Raw genomic sequence first — 11107 nt, 5'->3', positions numbered from 1 at the left:
CGAAACGTTGCTACAAGGCTACAATAGTATGTCATAAGTCAGACGTGCGTAAGACTAAACCTAGGCATCCCTCTTCATTCCCACATTCACTTAAGTAGAGAATCCGAGCGAAACTTCAGGCGGTGTGCCAGACGCGTAGCTGCATCATTCCTGACGCTTTGCCCCACAAAACGCGAGCATCTCCATCTCCGGACCTCTCTCCCTCCCACAATCACCTGCACACCAACACAGGCATCAAAGTAGATCCCTCCTTCAAACACCTCCAAGTATGGGTTCCGCCATCTCCTCCTCCATCGTCCAAGCCTACGAAATCGTAAAGGAGCACGTCACGAACCTGGTCCACGCCATCGCTCCCCCGCTCGTCCGCTACGTCGTCGCACACCCGGTCAAGACCGCGTTCCACATCTCCAGTTTTGTCATCTTGCTCATCCCCGGCTCGGTCGCGGCACCTGTGCTCGGCATGCTTGGCTGGACGGCTGGCGGAATCCGAGCTGGTGAGGGTTCTTTCTTCTTCGCACGAAAAGCGCCTGCTGACGGGTTCCACGCAAAGCTTCATTCGCGAGCGCACTGCAGTCGGGCATGGGGGCAGTGCAAGCGGGCGGCGTGTTCGCGACGCTCCAAAGCGCGGCCATGGGCGGGTATGGCGCCGCTGCGGTGGCGGGGACTGTCCAGGCGGCGGTGGTGGCGGCGGAGGGTGCGGCTGGCGTGGCCGCTGCGATCAAGGAGGACTAAGTGAATAGGTTCGGCCTGCGGCGGAGGCGATAGCCGAGTTTTGGAGTCGCACGATGGCGTTGTGAGAAAAACGCATGCGCGGGACACCTGATGCGCGGCTGGATGGTCTAAGTCATCCGACGGCTGTGGGTAGCGAATGGAAATGAGGTTGCGGTATGAAATGTGCTCTCCCCTTAGCTCCCAAGTCTATCAGGATCAGAGCCTGATTCTCGCCCTGGTGATTTTGCATTTGGTCTACCTTTCTAACACTGCCATGGGGCACCCCAAGCAATGGCAAGCCGCTGTAAAAAGATCACAGTCCAAGTGCACTGGATAGGAATCACGTGAGGTTGTACTTCGTCCACAGGTAAACGAGGTAAAGTAGAGCTCACAGTGTAAGACCAGAACACCGTCAGAGAATTCGAGTATGGATAAATTCCATCAACGTTTAACAACTGTCTCCTACGGCGACTTACACCACCTCCCATCGGGCTAACCGTCCAAACCCCTGACCAGCTTCCCGCACTATGCACAGGAACTTCTCTTGAACCTTACCATTCCTAACTTTATTCTCAGCGTTCGCCACGAGTACCCTATCAGCAAGAAGGTTAGCCACCGCGGTCCCTCTGCCTTCCCCAAGATTGAAGTTTCCAGTCGTAATGAATCCGATGAGATCGGGTTCATCAGGCACAGTTGGATACTCCTTGTCGCCTGGTTGCGGGATCTCTTTCTCGACAACCACCGGCGCCAGAAGGCCTGCGGCAAGAGCTCGTCGCCGAAGGTGAAGCGGCACGTCTTTGGATAATGCTTGAGGTGGCCTGTTGGCCTTGCTCTTGGATTTGTAGAGCACGCTTGATGTAGGTACCAGCGATAGCCACTTGGCACGTAGTTCGGCGTTGTTGGTAGGAAGGCGGTATATGCGCGCACAAGGGACTGGAACGCCTCGAGTGAGGAGCTTGATGCCGGCTGTGAAAAGCGTAGGGGACGTTGTGATATCTCGGAGAGCGCAGGGCGGATTACTCGAAAGTAAGTCGGAGATTATAGGCGAAGATAGGTGTTGGAAAGGAGGAAGGCTTAGCTTCGTGGACTTTGAAGCTCTGGATTCAGGCGGGGCTGACGGATGGTCAGCTATTATAAGACCACGATTGAGGAGTACTAAACGGTGTTTTGGGAGATACTTACCAGCTTCATCCTCGCCATGCTCACTTGGCGGTCCCAGCAAAAGCCTTTCCCAATCGCAAGCCCAGCCTCTCCCTATCTCGCCTTTTCTATTATTGCCTAGATCTATACTCTCCCATGCAACCCTGTTCCCTTTCGGCCTCTTCGACCATTCCTTCTCCCTGACGGCCCTCTCTTGCAATTCCCAGTCCCAACCAGCCGCAGTGCCTAGATAGTCACCTGGATACCACGTTCGAGAACCCTCAAAAGCGATTTGCCTAATCTCCTTCAGACCTCCAAACCTTGGAGTGCTACCCGTAGAGAGAGGGTGATACATTATCGCGGCCCAGACCGGCATGACACATTTCCAAGGCAAGATGACTGTCCAAGAACCACTGATTCGCGAAGGGTAAAGCAATACCGGGATCTGAGGATCTGTAGGCCGCGGTTCGGGGTATTGTCCTGGTTTTGCGGCGCCTTTACGACGGTTGATAGATTGCTGAGAAGGTAAGCAGCGTTGTGCTGCTAATCTTGCGTTGCGATCAAATAGAGCAGGGGGAGATAGAGTCTTATCGAGGGGCCAGGCGCTAATCACTTGATTCAAAAGCGCCAATGACGCGGCTGGTTCAGTAGCTTCGCGTGGTCGAGGAGGATGATGTAAACGGGGATCGGAGATGTTGAAGGCGAGAAGCGTATTATTTGGCAGACTCCCGGGGTTGATGCACGATGAGAGGATTTTCCAAACAGCTTGGGGGCTATCTGGAGGATATTGCTCACTATTCGGCGCTTGTGTTGGCCACAGTGCGGTTTGAAGCGTCTCCGTGGCGCCAGGACCAGATATTTCAATGCTACCGATCTCAAAACGTAGGTCTTCCACTGACACGGAAGGTTTCTGAACCTTGGCAAGTCTCGTGACCTCTTGCCACAGCTGAAGAAACCCAGCTGGATGTATCCGAATGAAGACTTTTCTTTTTGATGGGGTTTTCGAGACCTTCGAAGTTGGATCTGTTGCATCTATATCGGACTTTCCCTCCGAGCTCCAGACGACTACCACGGGTGCAATTGGTTTCAAAGGCCATCCTTCCCTCTCGAAGACCCAGCCTTCCCAGATCCTGGTGCCAGTACGCCACTTTTTGCCGAAGCCTCCGTCCTTCCATAGCTCTCCGTCGTGGTCCGCGCCAACTCCTATTGCCTTCAATAATCCCGATATGCTTTTTTCAACCCCTTCGAGCGCGATTGTTGCCATATAGCTCATATCCCATGCTACAGCACCCCTCAGCGTGGACGCACGGTGCGTGGGCCGATAGCTCTTCTGTGTTGGTGTCAATGGGACCGCAAATCGCCATAGTGGTTCCACGGGAGGGGTCATATGTGCACGTTTGGTGTGAAACAAGTGAGTCGGGAGCCATGACTTATGTATTTGACGTTTGCGGAACTGTGCCGGAGGCTTGGGAGGAGTAGCCAAGGTCGTAGAACGCTTGGCCTTCGGTTTACGCGTTTGTAGAGATTTCAGGAGTGTTTCCTTGAGTCGCAAATCTTTTTTTTCCTTTCCCTCTTCCACGTCTACATCCATGTCCTCATTCTTTTCATCCAACTTTGTGACCACAACGCCATCATCGTCCTTCTTTTTCTTCTTTCTGGCTTTCGCTTTAGCCTTAGCTTGCTTAATCCCGTCCTTCCTCAACCACGCTGTCGTTCCCTTCCCCACCCCACTCCCACTCTTTCCGCTCGCCACCGGTGTATTATCGTCTTTCATCTCCTTCCTGATCCTATTCCTCAACCGCTGCGGCACCCTCCTCGGATTATGACTCGCCGTCCTCCGTCGCATGTCCCTCGGCACATCCTGGAACGCGCGGCGCATCTGGCTCTTCTTCGCCGAGCGTATGCCCTCCTCCAGCGCTCGGACTTCGACTTCACGCGCCTTGACGAAGCGCGCGACATTGACTTCATCGTTGGGGAATGCTTTGGAAGTTGGGATTGAGACGACGGAGGGTGGAGCCCACATCCGCGGGCGTTTATTTTGGGTCGAGGATGTTTCTGGGTGCTTGCGTTTGTTCTTTTGGTCGGGCTTTGGGCCTTTGCCCGGGTCGTCCGGCATCATGGGTGGTGATGGGAGTGAGTGGTGGAGCTTTGACGATTTTTGAAAGAGATAGTTTGGATTTCGCGCTAGTTACACGAGTCACGTGCCCTGCATGCATCTGAGATATTTGCAAGTGAGGTGAAACACTTCAAGCAGTGTCACGTATGTCTAAAATACACTGGTATAAATCGCATTGTCATGAATTGTACATATCTTGTGGATTTAGGAAATGTGCTAAAGCTCTTCAAACAGTGTCAACTGGGTGTGAAACGCACCAGTCCCTCATGCTGTCACCGCATTCACATCATATGCAAACATGGAAGCTAAGCCAAGGCACCCAGCTCACGCTTTCAATGCAATTTGTATCTCGTGAGCGAACGACTTTACTTATTGTTGTTGCTGCTTGCTATATACTAATTATACAATGGCCCAAATTTTCATGTTAGCTCATTAGTATTCCGGGTTGACAGTGATATGGAGCTCTAGAGCTCTGGGGTCTCGTCTTTTACGAAGGGCTCCAGCCTGTCCTTGAACTCCTCTACCGTCAATTCCTCTCCGTTCCAGAAGCTGGGCTCGGCCGAGCCGGATGTCTTCTTTGGTGGGATGAGAACGTTGCTGACGATGTGAATAACACCGTCCTTAGCAACTCCATTGGCAATTGCCACCTTAGAGAAGCGGTTGATCTTGATAGTGACGAATGGTCCGAAACGTGTGACATCTACGGCCAATGACTTATCCTTCAAGCCAGTCGGGAAGTCGTAGTGGGCATAGCGAGGTGACTCTACCTCAACGCTGTCTGCGGTCGCGTCGAAGAAGGCATCTGAATAAAGTGTCTGGTTGACTACGACGTGATATTCGAGCAGGGCCTTCAGGTAAGGAGTGCCGAATTTGCTGAACAGGAAGGCGTTGATCTTAGGGCCGAGCTTCTTGAATGCAAAGTTGCCAGGGGCAAAGAAAATGCCACCAGTGTGCTTGCTAGTATCGTTCAAGGCCTCGAGAAGTCCGGTCTTGGTGAGGCCAAGTGTGAGGGTACTGAATTCGCCAGGGAAGAAGCCAATGATGTCAACAACCTTTGGAGGAGGAATGATAATGCTGTCGACGCCGTGAATTACTCCATTGGTACCAAACTGATTAGGTTAGCATGAAACTTTCTTGAACCAGTGTGGAGACTTACGATGTTGACGGCAACAATCTTGCTATAGAAGTTGATCTTGATGCCTCCGAGGCCAGTGCTGACGACTAGGCGTTGAGGATGTCCGAGAGTAGAAGGCTCGTAAAGCGTGGGAATAGTGTACGAATGGAGGACTCGGCCGGCCGGGTAGAACTCCGGGGACACATGGTATAGCAGAAGATCCTTGATGAACTCTTTTGAGGGCTCCTTTCCATGATGAGGGATCTTCTCGAAAGCTTTATCCGTCGGTGCGAAGATTGTATAATTGGCCTTCGTGCCATTGAGGACCTGGACCAACTCTGCATCCTCACTGATGATCTTGGCCAACTTGGTAGTGTACTTGCTCTTCGCAATGAGCTCGTATACGGTCAAGTTGGGCTTGTGGTGATGTGGAGGGTGGTGAGGCTTGCGATGGTGAGGAGGGCCGTGGTGGGGAGGTGGATGATGGGGATGGTCACTCTCATCGTCGTCGAATTCTTCGGCGAATGGCGAGCCTTCCAACCAAGCCTGGACATCGTATCCGGTAGAGTAGATCTTGTCGTATGAGGTTTCAGAAACATCGATTACTCTGGCCAGGGCTTCATCGAGGTAGTTCTTGGAAGTCTTGATGATGCTTTCAGCTTCTCCCTTCCACTCGAGGAGCTTGTCGTGGCAAGGGCGTGCAAGCTTAGCGACTGGGTCTTTGACCTGGTGGGACTCGACCTCGATCTCTTGGAATACTTTCTCGTCGACAATGACGAGAGAAGCACCAAGCGTGGCGAGGGGGAGGAGGTGGAGCAGCTTCATGGTGATAGACTGCTTGAGGTTCTGAAGCTTTGACTAAATGGGCTTACGAGAAGGTGATGTATATATACTGTTGAAGTGGGGAGACTAGAAGACGTAATATTGGTATCGATGACGATATGGATCGTTACCCGCAAGTGATGCGGGAGCGAGACTAGACGGAGAGGGCAATTGCAGGGTTTCCAGAACTTCAGACAGTAGAAAGGAGGAAGGTATTCTACAGCTACAAAGGACGACAGCGTGAAGGGCAAGCTGGTCTGCTGTCAAGAGGACTTGTCAGGCTACCTAGAGCTGACGCGGTCCCTGTCGTCTCCCTGTGAAGCCGCTCGTCCCGCCACCCGCTAGGCCCGCTGGTCTCAGCGGCATGGATAATGATGCCATTCCACTGGACGCCCCCGACCTGACATCGGCCTGGAGACATGCCGACTCCGACATGGTGGACAAAATAAGGACGAGTACTTAGTAGTCACGTGCTAGTAAAGTCATTCCGTACTTATGTTGGTGCGCCTTGCCTTTGTAGAGTCGCCTGAGCACTGGCCGAAGCTGACCATACACAGCTGAATAGAACACCACTATCCGCTGGCCGACAAGAAGGTAGATGCTCCCAAGAAGATTTATAGAGTACGCAAGCGCTTCGTTGCTCGACTAAACTGCCCGGCCCGTGCATTTCCAGGAACGGGGCATTTCGTGGTCTGATCATTTGCCCCGCGTCTCATCTCAAGCTGGCAAGCCGGAGCTCCTGTTCTCCACCATGATCTGAAAGCTTTCGCAATGGTTATACTTACGTAGTATTACTAACAACACAGAAACCCTGGAGACTTTACGTACCCAGATCATGTGTTTCGAGGAAGGGCGGTTGCGCTTTCCCTTTCACCATGTCTGATAGTTTTCTAGCCAGTAGCAGAAGTAAAAGCTGCTTGCATCAAGCTGCGGGGAAGCTCAGCCTCACTCAGTGGGCAAGATGCAATTCGTGAAGACTAATTGGACCGTTGTTAGAGAAGGCTGGTCAAAAACAAGCTTTACAAGCCTTTACTCACCACTGGCGCATGCTGATCGTGGTGTGATGTCAAGGTTCGTAACAAAACCATCCAACGCACTCTGGACTTGCTTCCTTGTCTACGTCAGACTTCGCATTGTATAAACGACAGACCATCTGCCTCTCCTGGAGAACTTATCCCCTCCACTCATTGCCCTTCCGACCTACTTCCACACCACAGCAGCAACAATGGCAGGTCTAGCTCGACATGTACGCGTCCCCACTGCATTCCTCAAACACCATGCTCAAACACCATGCTTACGTCGTAAATAGGTTGACCCCGACGAGCTCATCAAGAAGCTCCACGACCACCCTGCTCACCGTTCCGGTCATCACGCGGAACGTGCCGTCTCTCACACCACTCCTTACTCGACCCGATATGCCGCCAGCACAGAGCTCTCCAAATTCCGTATACCGCACGACGGCGCGCCAGCAGATGCTGTGCACCAATTGCTCAAAGACGAGCTAGATCTCGATGGAAGGCCGAATCTAAATCTCGCTAGCTTCGTTGGGACATATATGGAAAAGGAAGGGGAGAGACTTATGATTGAGAACCTCTCCAAGAACCTGTCGGACGCTGATGAGTATCCGGCCATGATGAATATGCATGCAAGATGTGTGTCCATTCTGGCAGATCTATGGGGCGTGCAGAAAGGTGAGAAGGCTATTGGATCTGCGACCACTGGCTCGAGTGAGGCGATTCATCTCGGAGGCCTCGCGATGAAGCGCCGTTGGCAAGAGAAGAGGCAGAAAGAGGGGAAAGACACTACCAAGCCGAACATCTTGATGGGGGCAAATGCTCAAGTCGCGCTCGAGAAGTTCGCAAGATACTTTGAAGTGGAAGCCCGTATACTTCCCGTGAGCGCAAAGAGCAGATACCGCCTCGACCCCGACTTGGTCAAGAAAAACATCGATGAAAATACCATTGGCGTATTCGTCATCTTGGGCAGCACCTACACCGGGCACTACGAGCCTGTGGAAGAAATATCCAAGATTCTTGATGATTACGAGAAAGAAACTGGTGTAGATATCCCGATCCATGTGGATGGTGCATCTGGAGCGTTCATTGCACCCTTCACATATGCCCAAGCCGGTGGCCCGAAATGGTAAGCTTCCCAATCTCATGTGAGCCCAATGGAAACAGTAGTACAGTATGGCTGAAACGTGGTGCTGTGAGACAGGAATTTCGAACTGCCCCGCGTCAAGTCGATCAACGTATCCGGTCACAAGTTCGGCCTTGTTTATGCAGGCGTTGGCTGGATCATCTGGGTGAGACCTTCTGCCGTGTCGCTCCGGGCCATTTCTAATGCATGACTGCCAGCGTGATGAGTCTTATCTCCCGAAGCATTTGGTCTTCGAGCTCCACTATCTTGGCGGAACGGAGGAGTCGTACACATTGAACTTCTCACGGCCAGGAGCTCAGATCATTGCCCAGTACTACAACTTGATACATCTTGGGTTCACCGGATATCGGCAGATCATGGTACTATTTCTCACGCACGCGCATGAAGCATCTAACTGACTGGCATACAGGAGAATGCTCTCGCCAACGCTAGGCTCCTCAGCCGTGCTCTTGAAGCAACTGGCTGGTATCAATGTGTGAGTGCGTCGGAATTGTACCTACCCGGCTTAGCTCACCTCTTCTAGGTCAGCGATATCCATCGGAAGAAGGGAGATTATATCTTCGAAAAAGGGAAAGAAGTCTACAACGAGGGAGAGACCAGCGCAGATTACAATTCAGGCATTCCCGTCGTGGCCTTCTGCTTCTCCGAGGACTTCAAGAAGGACTACCCCCACGTCAAGCAAGTGTCAGTAAGCAACTTGCTCAGAGCTAAGCAGTACATTATACCTAGTAAGCTCAACCATGCATGACGGGAATGCAGGGCGTTTCACTGACCCAGGGCTCCAGATTACCCTCTGCCGCCGAACGAAGACAAAACCGAGATTCTCCGAGTGGTGGTGCGCGAGTCCATGTCGATGGACCTGCTGGATAGGCTCATTTCAGACATCTGCGACGTGACAGAGACGCTGATGCAGACAGATGTTGTAGATCTGGCAGCATGGCAGCCTGCCTCTGCTAGCTTCGAAAAGCAACACCTCAGTCGAGGGCTCGAATCGCGTAACCGCCATGAAGCGAAACAGCCAATGAGCGCGGGAGTCCACCGCTCGGTGTGCTGATTGCTGTGCAATCCATGCAGCTGTGAGCCGTCCACGAGGCGCATGTGCGGGCCTAAGGGATGCCTGGGGGTTGCAAAAAGATGCTATTATGCTTCATGTCTAATGCACCTTACAAACTATCCTTAATGTCGGCAAAGATCTGGTGTCCGGCAGCTTAGCGCATGCTCCCTTGAATCTGTCGACGTCACGCCGCTGTAGTTGAGCACCGGTGTGCAGTTCAAAGTACCCGTCTCGGTGACTCTGCGGGCGGAAATTGGTCATGCGGATGCGAATGCGGTATCGTGAGTGGTATCGTGGGGGGGCTGCTGTGGGATTTTCCGTCTTGGAGGATGAATCAAAAGCCGGACGACCTGTAGTTCCATGGGACCAAAAAAACAAAATTAACTTTAGGATCAATGGCACAATGCAGTCTTCAAACGGGAGGCGCAAAAGGTGCCCACGGAATGTGACACCGGCTCTCTGCGTTTGCAGGCCGGGATGAGGGATCTGTTCTATTAGACAGGTCTTGCGTGCATCTCGTCCCTGTCCCTGCAATCAGCGTTTCCCCTCGATGAGGTGTCTCGGATGGTACCAGTCGATATTGATCTCTACCTCTAATCGTGGGCGCGTCCCGTGTTCGGATCTAACACTCCGGCTCCATGCCACAGCTCGAGGAGACGATCATCTCTCACCACCTCTTTGAAGAATGCCAAGCATCGCCGCCGTCCTTCTCACCGCCGTCCTTCTCACCGCCGTCATGACGGCACGCGGGCAGGACTAACACCAATCTACAGCACAAGCGCTCACTCCGCATTTTCCAGAAAGGCCGATTCTAAATGATTGCGCAAGAAGAGCACTGGTGTACAACTGTGGTTGGACCCCAGCCCATGTCCGTGGGTTCTCGCGTATCTCTGGTCTCCGATCGGCGGGCACCTGGCAGCACGCAGAGATCGAGACCCAGATCGGACTCTAGAACCCTCATCCATGCGGCCCGTATTTCCACCAGCCGCACGACGGGCCGGCCACAGTTTCTGAGGCGAACCGGGCCCTGAACACACTTCAAAATATTGCCCATTCCAGCTTCCGTACGAATCTACCTGTTCTACCACTTGCCTGCACTCCTTAAGTATTGGACAGAAACCAGTGCTGCGGCGTGGAGATAATTGACATCAATGCAAACGAGCTTTGTGCTGTCCACCCAGCCAGCAAGCGCTCTGCGGGTGTGAGGCCGGCGGTTTCGTCGCTGTCGGCGCACTGCATCAGGCGCAAAGCAGAGAGATTCAGCTAATCCACCATCGAGCAGGCTGGCTGACGGCTTCCTAAAATTGGCGCGTTCCCCCCCCTTCCCGATCTAATTCAGACTCAGGGCCAAAAAAGCCGGCAACGCAAGCTCTCAGCTAGCCATGCCGGGTGGGCTCCTCGGCCAAGCCGATGTGGCAGATGGCCACTGAAGTCCGAGTTCGCGAGTCGCCAGCCAACGCACGATACTAACTAGTCAGTAGACAGTTTTTGCAGCTTTGCTGACCCCCTGCTTAATACACTACGCATGCATGAGCCCCCGCCACGGCGCGCGATCTGAATCTCAAAATGAATCCGATCGCGAAACCCCTGTCTGGTGTCTGTGGTTCGACGCGCTGGCGAGCGATTAACGCACCTGCGCCTGCGATCCTGCTCCCGTCTCTCGCACTGACGCGACGTGATTAGACCATATCGGGTCCTGAGATCAACATCGATGTGCGTTGCACCGATCCAGGCGCGTGGGGCGTCTGCTCTGGGATCGAGCTGGTGGGTCAGATCGTGGACTGCCGCTACTGACCCTGGGGATTGGGGGACCGGGTGGACGCGAGTTCACGATGGTGGACATCTTAGCGTGCTTGGTACGGAAAGAGTACGAGTCTGACGCAGTTGATTCCGGGGAACGTGGTGGGAGTGGAGAGTCGCGGCACTCTCCATGGCACTCTCCACCTGAGATTGGCGATACGACGTGGGTGACAGACGAGGACCCCTTGGC

General features: G+C 53.2%; 4 protein-coding genes across 4 annotated transcripts; 2 read left to right on the top strand and 2 right to left on the bottom strand.

Annotated features, from left to right (window-relative positions):
- Positions 1–355: 355 nt before the first annotated feature.
- BDZ99DRAFT_365609 (uncharacterized protein) lies at positions 356–702 on the top strand (the record flags this gene model as incomplete). The annotated part of the gene is made up of 2 exons (XM_033714741.1): positions 356–494; positions 551–702. Coding segments are annotated over 2 exons (291 nt in total), but the record flags the coding sequence as incomplete, so codon positions are not given.
- A 481-nt stretch (positions 703–1183) lies between these two features.
- Positions 1184–3874, bottom strand: BDZ99DRAFT_386861 (uncharacterized protein; the record flags this gene model as incomplete). The annotated part of the gene is made up of 2 exons (XM_033715492.1): positions 1184–1824; positions 1918–3874. 2 exons carry the CDS (start codon positions 3872–3874, stop codon positions 1184–1186), a joined length of 2598 nt encoding a protein of 865 aa, XP_033576984.1.
- Positions 3875–4117: 243 nt separating this feature from the next.
- Positions 4118–6144, bottom strand: BDZ99DRAFT_442453 (FAS1 domain-containing protein). Its single transcript, XM_033717812.1, has 2 exons — positions 5124–6144; positions 4118–5076 (listed from the first exon to the last, which is right to left on the bottom strand). Exons 1-2 carry the CDS (start codon positions 5904–5906, stop codon positions 4432–4434), a joined length of 1428 nt encoding a protein of 475 aa, XP_033576983.1. The 5' UTR covers positions 5907–6144; the 3' UTR covers positions 4118–4431.
- Positions 6145–7128: 984 nt separating this feature from the next.
- BDZ99DRAFT_387349 (glutamate decarboxylase) lies at positions 7129–9117 on the top strand (the record flags this gene model as incomplete). The annotated part of the gene is made up of 7 exons (XM_033715515.1): positions 7129–7149; positions 7213–8045; positions 8121–8208; positions 8261–8422; positions 8473–8538; positions 8587–8791; positions 8849–9117. 7 exons carry the CDS (start codon positions 7129–7131, stop codon positions 9115–9117), a joined length of 1644 nt encoding a protein of 547 aa, XP_033576982.1.
- Positions 9118–11107: the final 1990 nt, after the last annotated feature.

The sequence above is a fragment of the Mytilinidion resinicola genome, assembly GCF_010093595.1.
Source record: "Mytilinidion resinicola strain CBS 304.34 unplaced genomic scaffold BDZ99scaffold_9, whole genome shotgun sequence".
Taxonomy (NCBI): domain Eukaryota; kingdom Fungi; phylum Ascomycota; class Dothideomycetes; order Mytilinidiales; family Mytilinidiaceae; genus Mytilinidion; species Mytilinidion resinicola.
This window is presented reverse-complemented; position numbering and strand designations above follow the sequence as displayed.

Excerpts from the sequence above, each read along its gene's own strand:
- BDZ99DRAFT_442453 (XM_033717812.1), bottom strand. The coding sequence starts at position 5,906 with ATGAAGCTGCTCCACCTCCTCCCCCTCGCCACGCTTGGTGCTTCTCTC. Across the intron at positions 5,077-5,123 it reads AGATTGTTGCCGTCAACATC|TTTGGTACCAATGGAGTAAT; the intron begins GTAAGTCTCCAC and ends TAACCTAATCAG.